At 40.2% G+C, this 26,612-nt stretch overlaps 1 protein-coding gene across 1 annotated transcript in view; it reads left to right on the top strand.

Annotated features, from left to right (window-relative positions):
* LOC119421956 (multidrug resistance-associated protein 1-like) overlaps window positions 1-26,612 on the top strand; it is a 217,184-nt gene that overhangs the window by 13,039 nt on the left and 177,533 nt on the right. The window contains exon 3 of the mRNA XM_037689314.1: window positions 13,668-13,796. Coding sequence (XP_037545242.1) covers window positions 13,668-13,796 — 129 coding nt within the window. The remainder of the gene's footprint in view (window positions 1-13,667; window positions 13,797-26,612) is intronic.

Raw genomic sequence — 26,612 nt, 5'->3', positions numbered from 1 at the left:
TATATATATATATATATATATATATATATATATGCCGTACCTGTCAAAGTTTATCCAGGATCTTTCTAGTTATTTGTCTAGGGGAAACCCTTGAGAGGTCTGAATACCTTTGAACAGGTGTTTAGGCTAACTGTTCAGAGTTATGTAATGTTGAAAACCTCAATCAAGAATTATGTGAGTACTTGAAACAATATGTAATCCTCCTTACTCAAAGAGAAGAAAGACTGGTAATTTAAATACACATTTCTGTAACATTTGTCAGCTTGTGAATAATGACATTATGAAATTATGGCAAATATGATATATGGACGAATAACCAATAGTATTTTTTCAGAAAATGAATGATGTAAGACTTTGAGAAGAGGTTTTCAATTTGGAGTAAGACTTTAGCTCTCAATGTTAAAAATTAGGTAATCTCTCCGATTCGTGAACTAATTATGTTTAAACTCAGTTGGCACTTAGTTATTTTCTCATCAGAAGGAAGACGTTTGTCCTACCAGGAGATGTCCTTTTCTCACTACCACAGTGGATATGATGACTTGAGGCAGGAGGTTCACATTGTCATCTGAAAAGGGATGCTTTTCCTTCGGGGACCATGTCTCTTCCAGCCGGTGGTTGTCTTTCATCACTCACGGGGTGTTTGAGAGTTACTAGGACTCTCTCCGTCTCTCAGCTAACTGGATCAGAGTCCCCACGAACTTCTGGGCTGGCTCAGAGCCAACTCTTCGTAGGGCTAGGTACCTTTCTAAAAAATTTGGTACCTGTGTCGGTACCTTCACTTCAGTGTCAGTCAGTGGTTAATTTGAGCCGGATCCTGCCGGAACAAGATCCAGGAACTTTCTCATTTTGACCCGTTCTATTCCAGTTCTGCCCCTAAAAGTTCAGTCATCGCACGTTTTTTTTATTTTTTATTATTTATTTAAAAATACTACGAGAGGAGACTTTAGCCCAGCGGACCCAGTCTGTGGAGTGGAGATTCCTAGCCGCAGCACGCGCGGCGAACCACAGATGGTGACATTACGCATAGAGATTCTGCACAGAGTCCTTCTCCTCCTCTCCAAATATCCCTACTCAGCGGGGCTGCGCACTGAAAAACACCCCCTCTCTCCTCCTCTCAGACCCCCGAAACAGAAATGATAATTTATTCAACAGAATAAATAAATGCCCTGCGACAGTGCACGTTACGCACAGAAACGTCTCCAGACAGCTCTTGCGTGCGCACAGCATCAGCAGGTGCCTGAACTCCTGCAACATTTCAGACATAATAAATAAAAAAAGCTTACTGTAAAAAATAAATAAAAAATACAAAGAAAGAAATGTTTGATGTGTTATTCACATTATACGTCACGTTTCAAATCAACAGCACTAATTTGTCAAAATAACAAAAGCGATCAAAATGTAAAAAAAAATATCCCATTTACTTTCATAAAAAATGGATGGATGGACGGATGGATGGATGAATGTCCTTAGTTGGACAACAGAAAATTGAAGCCTTCAGGTGCTTCAAAAGGTGCCACGAGACTGGAGCAGGAGCGGAGAAGAGTTCACCTCAGAACTATGAAGTGAGGGGAGGGAGGAGGGAGAGGGGTTAGGACACCTGACAGAATCAGAGCTGCTGCACACAACTTGCTGTTCCTCTCCAAAATAGTAATTTTATTGTTTACAAATGTAGATAAATGTTGATGTATAACAACTGTAGAATGAACATATACTGATATATATTCATAAATTTAACGGATTCTTTCATTTTTCTGGACTGTATAATGACGTGCATCTGAATTTAATAAAATGTGACGTGAGACGTTAATTATCTTTGACTCACCAACGACAGTGGGTCATTTATTAACAGAATCAAGTTTAACACATCACACATTTACATTAGTTGGCAAAAATTGAAAATAACGACAGCTTATTAATCAGTTTTACAAGGAAGACCATACGGCGATGGTTGAAAACCTTGCTTCCAGCTTCACACAGACATTAACCACACGGCGGTGGTTGAAAAACTTTGCTTCAGACATTTCTAAAAATATCTGGATTAATTTCTTAGCAGATAGAAGAGTTTAAAGATTGAAGTTTAGAGGGAGGGAGATTGTGTGTGGTGAAGTGAAAAGTGTTGGACAGAACTGCACCCTCCATTCGACCCAGCTTTCCTCGGTACGCTCGGTAGTGAACTCGACTCATTACCTCTCTGACGATTATCAGTGGAAGCGGAGCTCCAGTTACGCTACCGGTCCAGCGTCTCCGTAGGATGGCAGAGAACCGTCCGGAGTGGTGGCGGGACTTCGTCAACAACAGTTCACCTCACGAGTGGACTTCACATGAGTGGAGTCCGTCAGAGTTCCACTCAGAGGTGGAAGATGTCATAATCCCCAATACTCGGAAGAGCTTTGAATCATGGCTGGACTTCTGTTCTCCCAAACGACTGGAGCTGCAAACTCTCCACCCGACTCCAACTGGAGGTGGAACCTCTTGCAGAACTCCAACTGGGTTGAACTAGGAAGTACCAACATTTAAAGAGCTCTATTTCCGGTTCATTTGGGAGTTTCTGATTGGTCGATGGACCAAAACAGAGGTGTGTTTTGTGATGTAAGGTGTTATGAAAAGTCAAGGAAAAAGATTAAGATTGTTTAAGAACAGACAGAAGATTGTTATGAAGAACTCAGACTTCGTGGAGTCACTTCTCTAGTATCTTGCTGTAAAAGTTAAACATGACATTTCTTTTTCAGTAAACTTGCAGTTGACCGAAACTTGAACTTTGACCAACTTACACCACTTGCTCATTTCAAACAGACGATCAAGAAATTGAATCATTACTCTGTAACATATTCCAACTTGATTTCACTTTGAATGAGGATTAAAAATCGTTATTACTGTTTCACAGTTGATTTAAAAATGAGTAGTTCACTTCAACATTTAAACATTGTTTGAACTAACACAATTTGATTATCAAAACATTTGTAAAATAGTAATGATAATAGAAAAGAGAGTTCTTTCACTTGATCAATTCAAGAAAGAAAGTCTCAGGATGGGTCAACCTGTATTTCTGGATTCAAATCAATGAAATGACAGTTTCTGTCCCATAAGGTCCTTAAGGTCAGGACTTGACCTCAGGCCTAGTTCACTACACAACGCATTCAAATATACCAGAATGCAGGAAATTGCATCTCTGCATGCATCAGGATGCATCTGTTATTCAAAATTTTCTGTTAGAGGACCCACAGACCCCGCCCTCCCCCCCCACCCACACACACACACACACACTGTTCTGGCATCAATTAAGGCTCCAGTATACTGCAGCGTACGTACGTGTGAACGGACGTACGCGTGTACTGTACTAGGGCTGCAACAACGAATCGATAAAATCGATAAAAATCGATGATTAAAAGCGTTGGCAACGAATTTCGTTATCGATTCGTTGTGTCGCGCGATTATGCGTCTTTCACGGCGCTGTGGAGCGGTTTTGTTTCGTTCACCTGCAGTTCATTGTCAATGCTGACTGACTGAATAAAGTTTGATAAAAAAAAACTGCAGCGCGAGTTGAACAGAGCGAGGGGGAGGAGGAAGCAGAGCAGAGTGTTTTCAAAGGAAATTAAGTAAATTTTACAAACGACGCAGCGAAAACTGTTAGACCCAAGTCCTCCAAAGTGTGGGAGAACTTCACAAAGATAAAAGATGAGAAGCATGCTGCTTTGAAAATCACCGACACGACACGAGAGAACCACGGAGATAAATGAAAACATGTCGGAGTCACGAGCTGCAGCTGATACAACATGTTTCACTCCCAACTCGTGTTGCAGGTGAGTCTCTACAATTTAACACATTGTTCTGTTTCCAGAGAGAAAACGTAACGTCAGTCTGTCTGGTAGATGAAGCTGCTGTTTGTTTGTTTATCTGATTAATGGCGGTGATAGAGAACGTGTGTTACTTTTTATTTAATTTAATTGGTACAAGCAGTGTTTAAATGTGATTTATAAATAAATCTAACACAAAGATAATAATTAAATGATTAAGCTTCAACTTTTAATTTGCTGGCAAAGTCTGAAGACACTGCAGGTATGGCAGGATGAATTGCATTTAAACAGGAATTAAAGTAATTTATTACATCTACTCAAATGTGTGGAATTAAGTATTTTATATATATATGTGTGTGTGTTTAATTGCTCTTTTAGCTACTTTTGCCTGAACCTAACACTGTAAGTGAAACAAGGCATTTCTTGAGTTGCTGTAAATTATGCTATAAAACATATTTACTGTCTCATTCCAGAAAACAACAACAAACAACAACATCCTTCATGATGGACAGACACCATGGACACCACAGCAGCAGCAGCTTCACTGAAACATCCTTAAATGATCGTCACTGACATGAGGCCTCTGTCGATGGTTGAAGACGAAGGCTTCACTACAATTATCCACACTTTTAATCCAGGTTACAATAATCCACACTTTTAATCCAGGTTACAATAATACACACTTTTAATCCAGGTTACAATAATCCACACTTTTAATCCAGGTTACACTCTTCCCTCAAGGACACATTTTACAAAGTAGCTACATATTGTGCAGGTATAAAGATACATTTGTATATATTGTTGTGTACATTTATTTTTTTAAGCTATTTGACTAACTTTTATTTTTTTATTATTCAATCTTTTACTAACAGAATAGTAAAATAGCAACCTGTTATTTGTGTGAATTACTATGTCAGTCAAATGTTCAATTTTGGAATAAAGGGGTGGAAATTAAAACGTTTTTTTTTTTTGCCGATTCATCGATTAATCGAAAAAATAATCGCCCGATGAATCGATTATTGAAATAATCGTTAGTTGCAGCCCTATACTGTACGCAGAGGGTTCAGACATGATACTCCAGCGTACACCCCGAGCAGCTGCAGAGCAGCTTCACAGACAAGGGGCGTTTACCTTCGGGACAAATTGAGGTCGCTGATTGGTCACCTACTGGATTGATTGACAGGTCGGAAAAAATAAAAAAAAGCGAGCGCTGGCAGCCTCAGAAGCAGCGGTGTTTTGTGTTTATAAATTGTTAATAAAAGATCTAAAAAATAAAAAAAACAGGGAGCGCTGGCTCTACAGCCCACACATCAGTCCAGCCCACCAGGAAATCTCCAGACCCTCCCGCAGCCACGCTGGACCTGTGTTTAATTTGCTCGTGACAAATTCCTTCATTTCTCACCATTTCAGTCGTTGCATCAACGGAGGAGGAAGAGATCACTGCCTCTTGATAAAAAAACAAAAGAAAAGGCCAGATCAGGGATGAAGAAGGGGAATTTAATACATTGGCGTTGCATACAAAACAGTCCGTCGCTGGGCAGTTTATTGTGCGACACCGCGTACACGGTCATAAAAATTTGAGCTTTGCACGGACATGCCCTGGTGGGTACGTACGTGCGTACCTCTGCGTGCGTACGTACGTGCGTACCTCTGCGTGCATACGTACGTGCGTACCTCTGCGTATGGCTGTACGCGGCAGTATACTGGGGGCTTTAGTTTACAAATTAAGCCTGGTGTCGATTCCTAGACGGTTTAATTTTCGGTACCAATTTTGTAATTAATTTCAATTCTAACAAGAAGAAAATTATGTTACACATTACAGTACAAATCGCGAGTTTCATTTTTTAACTTTGGTATTTTTCCATTCCAAGCAGTTTTCTTACATAAAAATAAACAAATAATTTCAAGTCAAAAGAACAGTTGCAAACCAGTGACACGTCAGTGTCTAGTGCTCACTGCTACACACTGAGGACCTTTTCACTTAGCAGTTTTTCTTCAGAAAAATCAACATGTCTGCTTTCTCTGGACACAAACAAGCTTGCTCCTGGCTGATGGTATCTCCAGCAGTAGAAAATGTTCACTCTGAGGGTGTGGATGATGCCTGTTGCACACACAGATACCTGGTTGTCAGTTTGATGGCATTGGCATAGTGTCCCTCACATTCCAGCAGCAGGTCTCTAGATTCACTGAGGTTAGGGTTGATGCAGACTTCTGTAGCTCTGTGTCTCTTCCTGAATCTTCTCTGTGGTTCTCTGGGGTTTATGGCTCTTATCTTCTCCCTAATTGACATGAGAACACAAAACATCAACAATAACATGGTTGTGTTATTATTGCTTACAAACCATTATCTAGGCTGAGAGACAAAAGTTTTAACTAGTCAACAATATCCTTTACAGCTTACTTACCTTCACCATGCAGCCTCCACTGTAGAAAAAGGCAGTGCCCCCCCCCCCCCCCCTCGCTTTTCTTTTGTCTGCCTCTGTCCTCCTCACATCAGGGTCAGAGCCTCCTGTGAGGAGAACATAAACAAATGGTGAACATTAGGTGAACTGTTTAACCAGCTGATCTGATGGATGAACACATTTTTACAAGCTTTATCTGTTAGTGTCAATCTTTATTTAGCTTTGGTTTTAGCTAACTACATAACCATAAAATAAAGCTCCACAATAATATCTTAAAGTTAGCATTACATGGATTCTAGTTTAACTCACTGTATTACACGTATAACGCTGCAGTAACATTAATAAATGTAAACTCACCAGCTGAAATCTCAGACACAGCTCCGTCCTCGAAGTTCTTTGAAGAAGGGGAGTCCGGCCGTGGAGATAATGAATCAGACATTTCAACACACACAGGCTGATTTTAACTCTGAGAGGAGGGGGGGAGGCTGCGGTCCCCCTTGAAGACGACCACGGAACAACTTTCCGCTCGTAAATTGAAGCCGTTTGACGCCATACGCGCTGCCGTGAATCCCGTCTGTGGGCGGAATCGGCACCATAGACATACAGCTGTAGGGCAGCTCTATAACAGCTCTGGATGTAAACACGTAGTCTGTTTGTCATATGTCTGTGTTTTACCTGGCTGCATGCTAAAACCATGTGACACGTTGCATCCAATACCAAAACTTGACATTGAAAGAAGAGTGACGTTTCAATCCATACAACGACCAACGCAGTTCGGTCGGTGTCATGGAATAAGCTTGGTTCGGTATTAGGGTTGTTATAGATAACCCGATACGACCGGATATCCGGTTTGACAAGCTAGCGATATGTTTGTGTCTGTAGCAGCTGTATAAATCGAAAGCAACCAGCCACAAATGCTGAGATGAACCGGTTGAAGAGACATGGACCGGGTATCGCGAGACTAGCTAGGTTGACACTGCGTTTATAAAACAACGCGAGAGTCAGAAATGCCCGCGAAGCTATTCTCACGCATGCTCCGTAGCTCACCAAGACGATGAGAATGGATGTAAATAGTAGCAGCGCTAGCTGGTCACTGCGAAAGATTTTCAATACAGCAGCCAGACAAAAATCTAAAGTGTGGTACGTTTTTGGGTTTTACAAGAAGGACGGAAAACTTTACAAAAACCCGCTATTTGTAAGCTATGCAGAGCACCTCTGAAGTACACTGGTAGCACAACAAACCTTGATCAACATGCAACGAGAAAACACAGAGAGGAGTATGGCGAACTTCTCAAGCCCCATAACAACGAGCAGGAGCAGGCAGCTGCCACATAGAGAGCGACGGGTAACGTTATCACTAAATTTTAGGTGCAACTCGGCGACAGTTCATCACGAGCTAAGGATATAACGGCATCAATAACCCGTTTTATCGCTAAGGGCTTATGGCCGTACAATATAGTGGAGGGGGGAGGATTTCAGGATTTGATTAATACTTAAGAGCCCAGATATAAGATTCCTTCCCGGCAGCATATCACAAACACATGCCGAAGTGAAGAGAGCCAAGTTGAAAAAGAATTTGCACATGCAGAGCGAGTTGCTATTACAACCGATGCCTGGATGTCATGCTCCACTGAGTCTTATGTGACCATCACTGTCCACTACATCTCTCCAGACTGGAAGTTAAATGTGCATGTGTTGCAAACCAGGGCATTCAAAGGATCCCACACTGGGAAAAATATTGGTGCTCTGCTAAAACAGGCATGTGTTGACTGGAACCTTCTTGATAAAGATCCAGCCCTGGTGACAGACAATGCCACAAACATGGTATTAGTTGGAGTGGAAGCAGAGATGACCCCTCACCTCATGTGCTTTGCACACACAATTAATCTCGCCACACAGAAAGCTTTTAAAGTTGATACTGTAGCAAGGTTGCTGGAAAGAGTGAGAAAAGCTGTTGCCTTTTTTCATCGTAGTGTGAGGGCAGCAGAAATTCTTTAAGAGAAACAGAAACAACTGGCCTTGCCTTCCCACAAACTCATCCAAGATGTATCCACGCGGTGGAATAGCTCCCATGACATGCTTGAACGCTTTTTTGAGCAACATCCTGCGATTTCTGCAGCACTCATGTCCAGGGACCTCAGAAGAGGTGAATACTCTCAAGGACAAAGACTTCTGCAACATTGAAGACATTGTCAAACTGATGGTGCCGGTCAAACTTGTGACTACCAGCATGTCTGAAGACAAGCGACCCACACTCTCAATGATTCTTCTTGTAAAAGCAAAGCTTAAAAAGAACTTTGAACCATCAGATGAAGACTCAGTGTTAATCAGAGAGATGAAGCAGGCGTTCAAGAATGACTTGGAGAAACGCTACACAGGCCTTGAAGATCTCTTCCACACTGCAGCAGCTCTGGACCCCCATTTTAAGTCCCTCCCCTTCCTCAGTAACCATGATGCAGAGAGGACATTCACAAGCATATCAGCAGAAGCGACATACCTGCATCACAAGGTAAATCCCCCAACACACTGTCAAAATACATATTACAGTACATTCAGTTACAGTCTGCTGTGTTTTGTTGCTGCCATTAGATATATTCTGACTACTCTTTATTTGATTGTTTACATTGCTTTTAACCATACTGTACACTAAATGTAATTTCATGTTTTATTTCTAGGTAACGGGAGATTCAGTTCAGAGAGGTCCAGTGCAGACTGATCCATGTTAGACTGAACCTGCAAATGGAGATCCGGACGTCTGCATTGATGTACCTCAGACCCAAGATGAGCATAAAGGTTTGTGTGTTTTATAACTTGTGATCAAGAACGAGAAGACTTTGTCTTAAACTTGTGCTGCAGCCATAGTGTCAGTATAAAACACATTCACTTTAATGAGAGGATCTGCATGCAAAGAAAGAGTTGAATAATAATGATGATGATGATGATGATAATGATACATCGTTTACATATGTACACAAGTCCTTACATAAATAAATTCTGAACATCAAATGAAGATTTATACATAAAATGGTAAAGTTAATTAAAAAAACTTTGTGGCAAGCATAGCCAGTAATATAAGGTAATTATTTTCTATTTCGCAGCACGGTGGCGCAACTGGTAGAGCTGCTGCCTCTCAGTGAGAAGGTCCTGGGTTCAAACCCCGGTCCAGGGGCCTTTCTGGGTGGAGTTTGCATGTTCTCTCCGTGCATGCGTGGGTTTTCTCCGGGTACTCCGGTTTCCTCCCACAGACCAAAAACATGCATGTTAGGCTGATTGGTAACTCTAAATTGTCCCTAGGTGTGAATGAGAGAGTGAATGGTTGTTTGTCTCGTTTGTCTCTATGTGGCCCTGTGATGGACTTGCGACCCGTCCAGGGTGTACCCCGCCCCTCGCACTGTGATTGCTGGACATGGGCACCAGCGACCCCTGTGACCCAAAATGGAATAAGCGGGTAAAGATAATGGATTAGATAATGGATATTTTCTATTTCAGATGATAAACGTCCTTGTAAAAAGAAGAAAATGTCAGCCCTGGACCAGCTGTTGGGAGAAGACTTTCAAGTAAGGACGGCGGCTAGATCTGTGAGGGACCAGGCCAATGAAGAAGTCAAGAGGTACAGAGAGCGTGATCCTTTGCCCCTGAAAAAAAACCCACTACAGTGGTGGAAAGAGCAACAGGACTTGCCACTGCTGTCATCTATGGCTAAAATGTATCTCTGCATACCAGCCACCAGTGTGGCATCTGAGAGAGTTTTCAGCACTGCAGGAGATATTGTTTCCACAAAACGCAGTCTACTCAAACATGAGCATGTGGATCAGCTGATTTTCTTTGCGAAAAACCTGCCGCAAAAAAAGATGAGGACAGTGATTATGATGAATAAAAATATAGGTAACTAAGCACAAACATAAGGAAGTGAACTACTTCACTGTGTTTGATTTCAGATTTAACCTGACGTGAATGTAGAAATGCAGGACATTACTTTTGTTCAGACTACCTCACCAGGTCAAAAAGCTGCAGTTTGATTTCTTTTATACATGTAATCAACACTTTTGACTGTTGATATGTGCTGCTGATTATCCATGCTGCTGATCTGATCTCATGCTGCTGTTTAAATGATATGATGTTATATTAATCCGTGCCCACCTGCTCACACAAACTCATGTTCGTGCTGCTGTTGTTAGGCGTACTGTTCTTGCATAATATTTTTGTTTTATTAAGTTCAAGTTCAAGTTGTGTTTATTTGTCATATGCAAGGTTAACACAATGAAATGCTCAGGATGAGAAGAACCGATTTGACTTGCTAAAAAAAAAAAACAAGCAAACAAGAAATACTAAAGCATGCAATAAGAGTACAAAATAAACTACCAAAAAGTGAAAAAGTAATTATAATATTTACAAAGTTTCTGAAGAGAAAAATAGTAAACAACATTGTAGAATTTTTACGGTGAAGTAGAATGAATTTGTGTGAATAAGTATTTCAAGGTAGTAATGTACAAACCTGATTCCAAAAAAGTTGGGACACTAAACAAATTGTGAATAAAAACTGAATGCAATGATGTGGAGATGGCAAAGGTCAATATTTTATTCGTAATATAACATAGATGACAGATCAAAAGTTTAATCTGAGTAAATGTAATATTTTAAAGGAAAAATATGTTGATTCAAAATTTCACAGTATCAACAAATCCCAAAAAAGTTGGGACAAGTAGCAAAAAGTGACTGGAAAAAGGAAATTGAGCATATAACGAACAGCTGGAAGACCAATTAACACTAATTAGGTCAATTGACAACATGATTGGGTATAAAAAGAGCTTCTCAGAGTGTCAGTGTCTCTCAGAAGCCAAGATGGTAAGAGGATCACCAATTCCACCATTGTTGCGCAGAAAGATAGTGCAGCAATACCAGAATGGTGTTACCCAGCGTAAAATAGTAAAGACTTTTAAGTTATCATCGTCAACCGTGCATAACATCATCAAAAGATTCAGAGAATCTGGAACAATCGCTGTGCGTAAGGGTCAAGGCAGTAAAACTCTAGTGGATACTTGTGATCTCCGGGCCCTTAAACGTCACTGCAACTCAAACAGGAATGCCACTGTCAAGGAAATAACAGAATGGGTTCAGGAATACTTCCAGAAAGCGTTTTCAGTGAACACAATCCACCGTGCCATCCGCCGTTGCCAGCTGAAACTGTACAGTGCAAAGAGGAAGCAATTTCTAAGCAAGCTCCACAAGCTCAGACGTTTGCACTGGGCCAGGGGTCATTTAAAATGGAGTGTGGCAAAATGGAAGACTGTTCTGTGGTCAGATGAGTCACGATTTGAAGTTCTTTATGGGATGCCATGTCATCCTGACCAGAGAGGACAAGGATAGCCCAAGTTGTTATCAACGCTCCGTTCAGAAGCCTGCATCACTGATGGTATGGAGTTGCATGAGTGCTTGTGGCATGGCAGCTTGCATGTCTGGAAAGGCACCATTAATGCAGAGAACTATGTTCAGGTTCTAGAACAACATATGCTCCCATCTAGACGTCATCTCTTTCAGGGAAGACCCTGTATTTTTCAACACGATAATGCCAAACCACATTCTGCAGCAATTACAACATCATGGCTACATAGGAGAAGGATCCGGGTACTGAAATGGCCAGCCTGCAGTCCAGATCTTTCACCTATAGAGATCATTTGACGAATCATAAAGAGGAAGGTGCGACAAAGAAGGCCCAAGACGATTGAACAGTTAGAGGCCTGTATTGGACATGAATGGGAGAGCATTCCTATTTCTAAACTTGAGAAACTGGTCTCCTCTGTCCCCAGACGTCTGTTGAGTGTTGTAAGAAGGGGGGATGCCACACAGTGGTCAAAATGGACTTATCCCAACTTTTTTGGGATTTGTTGACGCCATGAAATTTGGAAACAACATATCTTTCCCTTAAAATGATACATTCTCTCAGTTTAAACTTTTGATCTGTGATTTGTGTTCTATTCTGAATAAAATATTAGATGTTGGCCCCTCCACATCATTGCATTCAGTTTTTATTCACAATTTGTTTAGTGTCCCAACTTTTTTGGAATCCGGTTTGTAATATAAGCTAAAATGCACGATATATATTGCACATAACTACCAAACTACACAGGGTGTGTGACAGGTTATTGCACAGCAGGTTATTGCACAGGTGCTTTGTGCTTACTGTAGCTTATTCCTATTTTTTTCCTAGTGATTTTTTTTATTACATTCTGCTGTAGTCATTTGTGCATTTTATAAGTTTTCTTTATTTTCTCATTTTATATTGATCCCATCAAACAAAGAAATATTCTTTTAGCTGGTCTTTTTAGGTCCATGTCTAAAAATAAACACATTTGACATGTGATTCTGTTGTTTGGCTTTTTACTTTATTTTTGCCAGTGCCTTACTGCACGCTTTTAGATTTGATATATGTAGACTTTTACAAATTTAAAAATAATGTAAGAATGTCACATTTATAGAAATGGCCCTTTTTGTTCATAATGAAATATTTGTCTACATTCAACAAATGTTAAACTGTAGAAATATATAAAATTGAATCTAACCAAATCGCTCTTACACTGTATCGAATCGAATCAAATCGTTCTGTTTTTAAAATAAATCGTTTTTGAATCGAATTGTAACCTTTGTATCTATAGATGCGAATCGAATCGTCTATCACACAGAGATATACAACCCTATTCGGTATACAGCCCTAACTCTCCACCAGGAGCCACTTCTGCCAGCTTCGGACAACTTCTTCCATCATGAGACTGCTCCTCTCAAGAGAGTTTTTCTCTTCCATGAGACTGCTTCTCTGCAGAGAGTTCTTCTCTGCAACTCTTTTCAACAACTTTTTAGCAACTGCCGATCTCTGGTGTATTACCTGACGCCAGGAGAGATTGTGCCCCTTGGTTTTCACCAATCGGATTGCTATCACAGTGGGTGTAAACCGACTGCATAATTAATGTAATTATAACCTCCCCTCAAAGTCACAGATGGGAACAATAGCTTTGTTGAAAATGGAAACACCTTGTTTTACGTAAGCACCATTCTTTCACAAAATGCAAGTTTGATTCTGACACCCCTTACATTGAAAACAGTAGGCTACTTTGAATCTCTGTTCAGTTGGTGGGTAACTTCCTTTGTTACCATGGCGACCTTGGTTTTTTTAGTATGGTGAAGTTCATACTTTGTTATGGACTTCTTGTCGGAGAATAAATATCTGTCCCTTCCCAAGAGAGAGGGTTAATTAACACAGTTAATTATAATACAATATGGAACCAGGGGTGGTCAGGATGTTGATCTGAGCTGTAGATTTAACAGAGAGGGGGGTAGGAGAGACGTGATGTCTTTGAGGATGTTCTGTCTCTTTGAGGGACCCCTGGTTAGATGGACGCTACATTTGTAATAGGTTTATAATAGTTTAAACATAACTTATATTTCTGAGACATTTTAAACTGTTTTTTCTTCCCAGGCTGTTGGCTTTCTATTGTGGATCATCTGCTGGTCAGATGTGTTTTATACTTTCTGGGAAAGGAGTCACAACAGCAGTGTTTCGGCACCCGTTCACCTCATCAGTCCAACCTTACTGGGCCTCACCATGGTAAGAGTTCTTCTTATCTCTGTCACCTTTCCACACCGCACAGTAAAAATTATTTAGTTTGGTTACTTTCTTCTTTCATAAGTTAACAATTTTATCTCAAATTATATTTTAATAGCTGTGTTATATTTAATGCATGTAGTGTTTAGTGTAAGAAAATCTAGAACCAGTAAAAATGTGAGGAGAACGTATCATTAATTTAACACTAAGCTGAAATGAACATTAATCAACACCTGTGCAGTTTTAACTGGGCCCATACTTGTGACTGGATTGTAAGAAGTATTTTTGTCCCCCATCACAGAGTAAAAAGAGGCAAATGAAAATGCCCTTCACCCGCCCATGCATGTTGTGAGTGCGATAACTTGAAAAATAAGTTGTATTGAATTCTGGAGTGTGACTACATCTACCGCTACATTCTAGATCTATCCTTTTGAAAATTGGATTTGCCATGTCTAAGTCTAAGATGGTTGCCGCAGTATATAAAAATTACTATACAGTGTATATGTTAACCTTGTGAGCTGGATTATTTGAAAAATAAGCACTGTGCCAATTTCCATTTTGGTGTGTGATTGCATCTAGGCATTAAAACCATAAAAAACACCCTATCAAAAATTGGGTTCCCATATTAAAATCCAAGATGGCCACCACTAGGGCTGGGCGATATATCGATATTTTTAAAATATCAATATAATTTAATTCACAATATAAAATGAGACTATATCATTATAAAACAATATAGTCTTATATTCTACCTAGAGTTATAATTATACTTGAAAATCTGCCACTTTTTCCTCCCAATCTGCACCTTCATGCCACCCCACCTCTTTCGCTCACTGTATACAAACCTGCCCTGTCCCCGCCACTTACTGCAGCTGAAGACTCATTTGAATTTCAAAGCTGAGCTCGTATATGCAGATATCTTAGGAGCCGTTTACACAGCGCATATTTTGAGTGCATCCGCAGCTTTCTCTCTGTGGTTCTGTTGATCATTTACACGACACCAGTGGCCCCTGTCTTTGAATCCGGAGGTTTTTCAACCCACCTTCCAGAGTGGAGGATTTTCGCTGACCACCCGCTGATAATGTAAACATCTCCTGCTGAGGCTTTGTGTTAAACTACATCCGCACATGCGCGGACCGACGCTACATTTCTATCAACATGACGGCGGACACGGTGCTTTCTGAACTACGACTGATGGAATATATTTTTAATCTCGTAGTTAATCTACGTCAGATTCCAGGAGCTGTGACCAACATCTGTGTTGGAAGAGACAATCTGATCCAGTTCTAATATCGCTGTTTATAGAACGAGGCACGTGCACACGTCGCGCTGCACTAGAACATACTATGTGCTAAATAACAAGTTTAATAATAATAAACAGTATTTATCTTAAGTTTGAGATATATAGTGAAACTATCTGGACATTATGTAATTCAAATTATGTGATTAAAATGATGCTAAACATATTGCGTGTTAAAGTTGAAAATGAAGACATCAGGTTTAATTTTTATTTTTTTTATTTATTTCAACACCACAAACTGTATGTCACACAAACACTGATAATTAAACTGAACACTATTAAAAACACGTTAACTTTAAACTACATTAATTAACTGGACTCTGTTTTCATCCTGGAATCTGGTCCCACATTGTTCATCTGGCTCGTTCAGGCTGTTACTCCTTTGATTAATGTAGCTTAAACCATTGAATGGATTGAATAAAAGAACTGAGGGGTATTTTAAATAAATAGTTCATCCAACATCTCTCTCTTCGACGTCCTCCTGCACTGCACTTGGACCGAGCCTCGTTCAGAACCGGTCCACCTGGTGGAAGGACAGCTTCTTCTTTTTTCAGGAAAAAATAAAAACTCAGCTGGTTGTTGTGTGATCGAAATAAACACAAGCTAACATTATTAAGAACGTTTATTTACCTGCTGTAAATCAGCTACTGATTATCACAGAGTAAAGTCCGACATTGTCGACTCTGTTCTGGTCCACTCAGCGACCGGTGTGGAGCTGTTAGATGAAGCGGTCCCTCTTGGCGTCAAATCTGTCGACTCTTATTCAGAATCCAGCCAAAATCCAGCTTTAATTTCTGGTTAAGATGTTGTTAGCTGAACTTTTAGCCCAGAGGAAAGGAGCAGACAGAGGCAGCACGCATGCGCATTAGGTGAATGTACAAAATTCACAGCGCCAACTAATGACCCGGCATGGTAACTACAGCAGAGTCGGTGGGGTGGAGGGGATTTCTCCAGATGCATGTAAACACAAAATTAGCCCATGTCAACGCGGATTTTTTCCTCTAATTAACATACAAAAAAACCTACGTTTCCCCCCACCGTGTCCATGTAAATAGGTCCTTAGCTTACAATTCAATTCAATTCAGTTTATTTATATAGCGCCAAATCACAACAAAGTTATCTCAGGGCACTTTACAGAAACATTCAAATACATAAAAGCCAATTAGTAAAGTTCTCTTTCTAAGGAGGCCAGCAGACAAGTTGAATCTTGGCTTCGTTGCAGTCTCCCATCCTTAGCAATCACACTGGAAAGGAAAAACTCCCTTTTAAAAGGAAGAAACCTCCAGCAGAACCAGGCTCAGGACAAGCGGACATCTGCTTTGACCAGCTGGTTTGAGAGGACAGGAAGGAGAGACAAACGAACACAGATTGGTAGGTCCAGATATACAGGTCCTTCTAAAAAAATTAGCATATTGTGATAAAGGTCATTGTTTTCCATAATGTAATGATAAAAATGAAACTTTCATATATTTCAGATTCATTGCACACCAACTGAAATATTTCAGGTATTTAACTGTTTTAATACTGATGGTTATGGCATACAGCTCATGAAAACCCAAAATGCCTGTCCCAAAAAATTAGCATATCATGAAAAGGTTCTCTAAACAAGCTATTAACCTAACCATCTGAACCAACGACGTAACTCTAAACACCTGCAAAAGATTCCTGAGGCTTTTAAAAACTCCCAGCCTTTTTCATTACTCAAAACCGCAATTATGGGTAAGACTGCCGACCTGACTGCTGTCCAGAAGGCCATCATTGACACCCTCAAGCAAGAGGGTAAGACACAGAAAGAAATTGCTGAACGAATAGGCTGTTCCCAGAGTGCTGTATCAAGGCACCTCAGTGGGAAGTCTGTGGGAAGGGAAAAGTGTGGCAGAAAACGCTGCACAAGGAGAAGAGGTGACCGGACCCTGAGGAGGATTGTGGAGAAGGGCCGATTCCAGACCTTGGGGGACCTGCGGAAGCAGTGGACTGAGTCTGGAGTAGAAACATCCAGAGCCACCGTGCACAGGCGTGTGCAGGAAATGGGCTACGGGTGCTGCATTCCCCAGGTCAAGCCACTCTTGAACAAGAGACTGCGTCAGAAGCATCTCACCTGGGACTGCTGCTGAGTGGTCCAAAGTTATGTTCTCTGATTACAGTAAATTTTGCATTTCCTTTGGAAATCAAGGTCTCGGAGTCTGGAGGAAGAGAGGAGACACAGAATTCACATTGCTTGAGGTCCATTGTCAAGTTGCCACAGTCACTGGGGTGTCATGTCATCTGCTGGTGTTGGTCCACTGTGTTTTATCAAGCGCAGGGTCAATGCAGCTAGCTATCAGGAGATTTTGGAGCACTTCATGCTTCCATCTGCTGAAAAGCTTTATGGAGATGAAGATTTCATTTTTCAGCATGACCAGGCACCTGCTCACAGTGCCAAAACCACTGGTAAATGGTTTACTGACCATGGTATTACTGTGCTCAATTGGCCTGCCAACTCTCCTGACCCGAATCCCATAGAGAAACTGGGGGATATTGTGAAGAGAAAGTTGAGAGACGCAAGACCCAACACTCTGGATGAGCTTAAGGCCGCTATTGAAGCATCCTGGCCCTCCATAACACCTCAGCAGTGCCACAGGCTGATTGCCTCCATGCCACGCCGCATTGAAGCAGTCATTCATGCCAAAGGATTCCCGACCAAATATTGAGTGCATAACTGAACATGATTATTTTAAGGTTAGCATTTTTTTGTATTAAAAACACTTGTCTTTCATTGGTGGGATGAAATATGCTAATTTTTTGGGACAGGCATTTTGGGTTTTCATGAGCTGTATGCCATAATCATCAGTATTAAAACAATTAAAGACCTGAAATATTTCAGTTGGTGTGCAATGAATCTGAAATATATGAAAGTTTCATTTTTATCATTACATTATGGAAAATAATGACCTTTATCACAATATGCTAATTTTTTGAGAAGGACCTGTAGGTCCAGGTGTACCTGAAAGACAAAAAAAAAAACACATGTTAAGGATAGAAAAAATAATTACAAATACAAAACAGGTTGAGCAGAGTAAGTGAAGACAGTAGCAGAGTGAAAAGTGTGGTCAGTTTGTCCTCCAGCAGTCTAAGCCTATAGCAGCATAACTAAGGGACAGCTCAGGAAACCCAAGCCAACCCTAACTATAGGATTTAGCAAAAAGGAAAGTCTTAAGCCTAATTTTAAAACTGGCTAATGTGTCAGCCTCACAGTCAGAGATTGGAAGTTGGTTCGACAATAGAGGAGCCTGATAACTGAAAGATCTGTTTCCCATTCTGTTTTTGTAAATTCTAGGAACCACAAGTAGACCTGCAGCCTGAAAGCGAAGTGCTCTGTTGGGAAAATATGGAACAATAAGATCTGTAATATAAGATGGAGCCAGGTTGTTGAGAGCTTTGTAGGTTAGAAGTAGGATTTTGAATTCTATTCTGGATTTGACAGGGAGCCAATGGAGAGAAGCTAAAACTGGAGAAATATGATCTCTCCTACTAACTCCGGTTAAGACTCTGGCAGCAGCATTTTGGATCAACTGAAGACGTTTTAAGGAAGTATTTGGACATCCAGATGATAAACCATTGCAATAGTCCAGTCTAGACGTAACAAATGCATGGACAAGTTTTTCTGCATCATTTTTAAAAATTCTCCACATAGAGAGGAGCCAGTTGAGGTGGCTTGGGCATCTGTTTAGGATGCCTTCTGGACGCCTCCCTGGTGAGGTGTTCCGGACACGTCCCACCGGAAGGAGGCCCAGAGGAAGACCCAGGACACACTGGAGGAACTATATTTCTCGGCTGGCCTGGGAACACCTCGGGATTCCCCTGGAAGAGCTGGCCCAAGTGACGGGGGAGAGGGAAGTCTGGGCCTCCCTACTTAGGCTGCTACCCCTGCGACTGACCCCGGATAAGAGGAAGAAAAAGGATGGATTTTTAAAAAGATGTTTCTAATTTTAGCGATATTGCGCAGATGGAAGAAGGCAGTTCTACAAACCAGATTCCGAAAAAGTTGGGACACTAAACAAATTGTGAATAAAAACTGAATGCAATGATGTGGAGATGGCAAATGTGAATATTTTATTTGTAATATAACATAGATGACTGATCAAAAGTTTAATCTGAGTAAATGTAACATTTTAAAGGAAAAATATGTTGATTCAAAATTTCACAGTGTCAACAAATCCCAAAAAAGTTGGGACAAGTAGCAATAAGTGGCTGGAAAAAGGAAATTGAGCATATAACAAACAGCTGGAAGACCAATTAACACTAATTAGGTCAATTGACAACATGATTGGGTATAAAAAGAGCTTCTCAGAGTGTCAGTGTCTCTCAGAAGCCAAGATGGTAAGAGGATCACCAATTCCACCATTGTTGCGCAGAAAGATAGTGCAGCAATACCAGCATGGTGTTACCCAGTGTAAAATAGCAAAGACTTTTAAGTTATCATCATCAACCGTGCATAACATCATCAAAAGATTCAGAGAATCTGGAACAATCGCTGTGCGTAAGGGTCAAGGCCGTAAAACTCTGTTGGATGCTCGTGATCTCTTGGCCCTTAAACGTCACTACACCTCAAACAGTAATGCCATTGTCAAGGAAATAACAGAATGGGCTCAGGAATACTTCCAGAAAGCATTGTCAGTGAACACAATCCACCGTGCCATCCGCCGTTGCCAGCTGAAACTGTACAGTGCAAAGAGGAAGCCATTTCTAAGCAAGCTCCACAAGCTCAGACGTTTGCACTGGGCCAGGGGTCATTTAAAATGGAGTGTGGCAAAATGGAAGACTGTTCTGTGGTCAGATGAGTCACGTTTTGAAGTTCTTTATGGAACACTGGGACGCCATGTCATCCCTACCAGAGAGGACCATGTCATCCGGACTAGAGAGGACAAGGATAGCCCAAGTTGTTATCAACGCTCCGTTCAGAAGCCTGCATCACTGATGGTATGGAGTTGCATGAGTGCTTGTGGCATGGCAGCTTGCATGTCTGGAATGGAAAGGCACCAATAATGCAGAGAACTATGTTCAGGTTCTTGAACAACATATGCTCCCATCTAGACGTCATCTCTTTCAAGGAAGACCCTGCATTTTTCAACACGATAATGCCAAACCACATTCTGCAGCAATCACAACATCATGGCTACGTAGGAGAAGGATCCGGGTACTGAAATGGCCAGCCTGCAGTCCAGATCTTTCACCTATAGAGATCATTTGACGAATCATAAAAATGAAGGTGCGACAAAGAAGGCCCAAGACGATTGAACAGTTAGAGGCCTGTATTAGACATGAATGGGAGAGCATTCCTATTTCTAAACTTGAGAAACTGGTCTCTTCTGTCCCCAGACGTCTATTGGGTGTTGTAAGAAGAAGGGGGATATGCTACATAGTGGTAAAAATGGACTTGTCCCAACTTTTTTGGGATTTGTTGATGCCATGAAATTTGGAAACTACAGATTTTTCCCTTAAAATGATACATTCTCTCAGTTTAAACTTTTGATCTGTGATTCTTGTTCTATTCTGAATAAAATATTAGATGTTGGCCCCTCCACATCATTGCATTCAGTTTTTATTCACAATTTGTTTAGTGTCCCAACTTTTTTGGAATCCGGCTTGTAGTAACATTTTTAATGTGGAGGATAAAAGACATGTCCTGATCAAAAATATCACCACGATTTTTAACATTAGAGCTGGAGGACAGATTAATGTCATCTAAGGAGGGAAAAAGACTGCAAAATTCATTCCTAAGGTGCTCAGGTCCAAAAACCAAAACCTCAGTCTTGTCTGTGTACAACAGGAGAAAATTAAGAGTCATCCTGGTTTTTATGTCTTTAAGACATGCTTGTAGTCTAAGTAGCTGATTGGATTCATTGGGTTTAGTGGGCAAATATAATTGTGTGTCATCAGCATAACAATGAAAATTTATCCCATGCTGTTTAATAACTTTACCTAATGGAAGCATATATAAAGTAAAGAGTATTGGCCCAAGCACTGAGCACTGAGGAACTCTATGACTAACTTTGGTGTATGAAGAAGATTTATTATTATTTATTATTTACGATTTATTATTTTGAACTATTTAAAGTTTGGCTTTTGGTGACGGTGGCCCCTGGGCAGCTGGGGTTTAGTGGTGATGATTTAAATGGTAATAATGGAAGTAAATTAACTGGCATTTGTAAATAAAATGTAAAGCACAGCTCGGGTGTCTGCACTGGTGAAGGAGAACGGTGTCACAGCTGGTTTGTTTGTTTGTTTTTTCCACTTATTTTCTTTTTCTTTTTGTGTCTGTTAACGCATCTCTTCGTCATTCTTTTTTTTATTTTTTATTTTTCTCATTGCTTCTTTGCCACCCAACAATCATTTACACACAAGCACACACGCACACACACACCTCATAAGAGAACACACACGGACACCTCATATGAGAACTTTATATCTTTCCACCTCAACAACATCCAGCATCTACTCAATCTTCTGGTATCTTTCCACTTCCAACATCACTGTTTGTGAAGATCTAAACAGGCTAGCTCAAGCATTAACTCAGATTTTATTTAGATCTATTTGTATCTATGGTGACATGCACTGGTCAACTTTTAACTACACACGTACAAATATGGGCAGAGTAAGGTTTGTAACTTGGAATGTTAATGGAACCAGTACTCAACAAAAAAGATTAGGAATTTTTAACCAGCTTAAAAGATTACAGGCAGATGTTGTCTTTTTACAAGAGATTCATAAATCTACGACAGCTGCAGATGATCTTAAATCAACTGATTTTCCTAATGTGTTTTGTGCCTGCTATAACTCAAGACAAAGAGGAGTGGCAATATTAATACATAAAAATGTTAACTTTAAAATACTAGACACAGTCACAGATCCAGAGGGCAGATATTTAATAATAAAACTTTATATAAATAACTATAAGTTGTGTATTGTCAGTATATATGCCCCAAATGTAGATGACACCTCTTTTTTTCATGATTTTTTCTCAGCACTTTCTGATCACTTGGATTGCTCACTTATACTTGGAGGTGACCTCAACTTTGGTCTAAATGAAGAATTAGACAGATGTAGTAGAGCAGGAACTCAGCGTAGTTGGCAGTCCATAAATGTAGTTAAACAGTACATGAATGATTATGGACTTTGTGATGCATGGCGATCTCTTCACCTGAATCATAGGGAGTATACTTTCTTCTCTTCTGTCCATCACTCCTACTCTCATCTGGATTATTTTTTAGTCAGCAGCTCGTTGTTGACGGACATCTCAGACACTGAGATTCACCCTATAGCTGTCAGTGATCATGCTCCTGTCTGTTTAAATTTAGCAAACAGAAAAGAAATCCCCAAAAGTATAAACTGGAGATTTAATACATCACTGCTTGAAGATGTAGATTTTATCAAATATTTTACAGAAGAGTGGGCTTCATATCTGGAGTATAATGACGTGCCTGGAACTTCAGCATCTATTCTCTGGGAGGCAGGTAAAGCTGTAATGAGAGGTAAAATAATTTCATTCTCATCACAAAAGAAGAAAAAAGAAAATAAACATATTCAGGAACTAGAAGAAACCATTAAATCGTTAGAAGCCTCTCAAGATGAAGAAATGCTGGATAAAATGCGTAAAGCAAAATTGGAATTAAAAGAATGTATTAACAAAAAAACTCAATTCTTAATACAACGACTTAGAATCGAAAATTTTGAACAGAGCAACAAGTCAGGTAGCTTTCTAGCTAAACAGCTCAAAATAAATAAGGAAAAAACAACTATAGTTGGTGTTAAAGACTTGACTGGGAATACAGTTTACGACCCTGAAAGAATTAACAGCATTTTCAGAGATTTTTATAAAGACTTGTATTCGCCCCAGATAAACCCATCAGATAATGAAATTAATGAATTCCTGGATAAAATAACACTTCCTAAACTATCAGATAGTCAAACAATGGAGCTGGATTCACCAGTGGAACTCCAGGAAGCCCTCAAAAGCATGTCCAATAAAAAAGCTCCAGGTCCAGATGGATTCCCAGCAGAATTCTATAAAGAATTCTGGAATATCCTGGCACCACTATTTCACAAAATGCTACAAGAAACTGAGAAAAATAAAAGTCTTCCAAAAAATATAAATTCTGCCAACATTAGTCTCCTGTTAAAACCAGGCAAAGATCCTGTATTACCTACCAGTTATCGTCCCATATCTCTTATCAATGTTGATCTTAAAATAATTTGTAAAGCCCTCTCAAAAAGATTAGAAATGGTAACTCCTCTAATAATACATCCTGACCAAACTGGTTTTATAAAAGGGAGACATTCAGCCACAAATTCACACAGATTATTTAATTTAATAGATTATTCTTACAGTAAAAATATTGAAACAGCAATATTCTCTCTAGATGCAGAAAAAGCCTTCGATAGAGTTAACTGGAAATTTTTATTTGCAGCCTTACATAAATTTGGTTTTGGAAATTATTTCATAAATTGGTTACAAATATTATACAGTTCTCCTTCAGCATGCATTAGGACAAATAATCAAATATCTGCTAGTTTTGCTCTGCAAAGGGAACCAGGCAGGGATGTCCACTCTCCCCCTCACTGTTTGCTATTTTCATCGAACCGCTAGCCGCAGCAATCAGGCAAACTACAGATATTAAAGGCATAAAATGCAAGAACAGAGAGCACAAAATCAGTCTATATGCTGATGATGTGCTGCTCTTCCTCCAGCATTCACAAACCTCCATCTCTCAGGTTATTGGACTGATAAACTCTTTCTCAAAAGTTTCAGATTACTCTATAAACTGGCTAAAATCCACAGTTCTACCAATTAATTGCTCTTTCAACAATTCACTTACTACACAACTGCAGTCAGGGAATATTACATATTTGGGTATCAAAGTTTCGCCTAAATGAGCAGATTTAACAAAACTAAACCACACCCCACTTTTAAAGAAAATTGAGGATGATCGGGCTAGATGGAAATCTTTACCCATATCTCTCATGGGAAGGATCGCATCAATAAAAATGATGGTTTTGCCTAGAATAAATTATTTATTCTCAATGATCCCAAATAAACCATCATCTGACTGGTTTAGATCCCTGGACTCCTCTATTTCTAAATTTCTGTGGAAAGATAAACGCCCTCGTATTAGATTAAAAACACTACAGAAATCCAAAGATAAAGGAAGACTAGAATTACCCAACTTTTATTATTATTTTCTAGCCAACAGGCTAGAATATATCTCAAAATGGATAAAACACACACCCCTTGATGAACCCTGGCTAGACGTAGAACAGACACTTTGCAATATTATAATGATCTCGGACCTTCCATTCATTAGCTCAAACATAAAACGACAGGAATGCTTTAAAAGCATCAATATCAGCTCCTCTCTGACAGCTTGGTGGGAGTTTCTTAAAATGACCATACCATACCATACCAACTTTATTTATAAAGCACCTTAAAACAACCATAGCTGACACAAAGTGCTGTACATTAAAACACAACATAATAAAAGTGGAAATAAAAACAGTTTAAAAACAGAAAACATACAATTTAAAACTAGATCCTGCTGGTGTTAAAAACATACATTTTAAAAGCATACAAAATTTAAAAACTAGATCCCGCTGGTGTTAAAAGCCAAGTTGAATAAATGAGTTTTAAGACGAACTTTAAAAATGGACAGTGAAGGGGACTCTCTGACCTGCAAAGGCAAGTCGTTCCATAACTTAGGGCCCATGACAGAGAAAGCCCTGTCCCCTCTGAGCTTCCTTCTTGTTCTTGGTACCTCCAAGAGCAGCTGATCTGCTGACCTGAGAGACCGATAGGGTATGTAGGGATGAAGAAGCCCAGAGAGGTAAGCCGGGGCAAGATTATGCAGTAATTTAAAAACAAACATAAGAATTTTAAAATGAATCCTAAAATATACAGGCAACCAGTGAAGTGAAGCCAGGACAGGGGTCACATGTTCCCTCTTTCGAGTTCCTGTTAAAAGTCGTGCAGCAGCATTCTGAACCAGCTGCAGACGTGAGAGCAGCAACTGACTGACTCCCAGATAAAGTGCATTACAGTAATCCAATCGAGTCGAAATAAAGGCGTGGATCACCATTTCAAAATGCTGTCTGGAAAGAAAAGACTTCACTGACGCCAATCGCCTTAAATGATAAAAGCTGGACTTAACCACGGCTTTGATTTGGCTGTCCAATTTAAAATCACTGTCCACCTTAAAACCAAGATCTGTAATAACAGGTTTAAAATATTTCTCCAAGGGTCCCAGGTTAATAGAGGAGGACTCACAGGAGCCACTGGGTCCAAACACCATCACCTCGGTTTTGTTTTCATTAAAATTTAAAAAGTTCAAGGCCAACCAAGCTTTAATATCTCCTAGACATTCCAGGAGATGTGTGAACGTATGTCCATCCTTCTGCTTTAGGGGTAAATAAATCTGACAATCATCAGCGTAACAATGGAATGAAATCCCATGACAGAGTCTTCACTAATCCCTTGTAAACGTACACCCATCTGGAACAACCCTGACATCCTACAACAGAATAAGATGATAAACTTCCCAGGTTGGAGGTGTAAAGGAATTGAATATTTGGAACATATATATGAAGAAGTGGACTACATCCCATTTAACAGATTAATAACACAATATACCATACCATACCATACCATACCAATTTATTTATATAGCACTTAAAACAGCTACAAGGCCAACCAAAGTGCTGTACAAAAGAAACAAACATGCACAGCAGACAGGAAAACATAAAATAGAAATACAGATACAAATAGCAGCAGAAGCTAACTAAAATGGCCAACAGAGTAGAGAACAGACCGGACCAAAACAAATCACACTGTGTTAAAGGCAAGCGAATAGAAGTGGGTCTTCAAGCGAGACTTAAAGACAGAGTGTGGGAGCCTGCCGGACACTCAGTGGCAACTCATTCCACAGTCGTGGACCTGCAACAGAGAAAGCCCTGTCACCTCTGAGCTTACGACGGGTTTCTGGGACTGAGAGAAGCATCTGGTCTGCTGACCTCAGAGAGCGCGGTGGGACATATGGCTGCAGAAGATCAGTGAGATAGGATGGGGCGGAACTGTTCAGTGATTTAAAAACATACATGAGAATTTTGAAATGGATCCGAAGGTGAATGGGTAGCCAGTGCAGGGAGGCCAAAACTGGCGTGATGTGCTCTCTATAGCCTGTACCAGTTAAAAATCGGGCTGCAGCATTTTGGACCAGTTGTAGACGAGCAATGGAGGACTGACTGATTCCAAACAGAAGTGAATTGCAGTAATCAAGCCTAGATGTTATGAAGGCGTGGATCACTGTCTCAAGGTTCTTTTTGGAGAGTATAGGCTTCAGCTTAGACAGCCGTCTCAGCTGAAAAAAACAGGATTTGACCATCATGTTTACGTGACTGTTGGGTTTTAAGGACAGGTCCATTATCACCCCCAGATTAGTGACCTTTTGTTTCTCTAGCGGGGCTAGAGAGAAAAGGTCAATGTCATGGTT

The sequence above is a fragment of the Nematolebias whitei genome, chromosome 15 (genome assembly GCF_014905685.2).
Source record: "Nematolebias whitei isolate Nwh7 chromosome 15, NemWhi1, whole genome shotgun sequence".
Taxonomy (NCBI): Eukaryota; Metazoa; Chordata; class Actinopteri; order Cyprinodontiformes; family Rivulidae; genus Nematolebias; species Nematolebias whitei.
The sequence above is the reverse complement of the archived record's forward strand: the minus strand, read 5'-3'. Positions and strand labels throughout refer to the sequence as shown.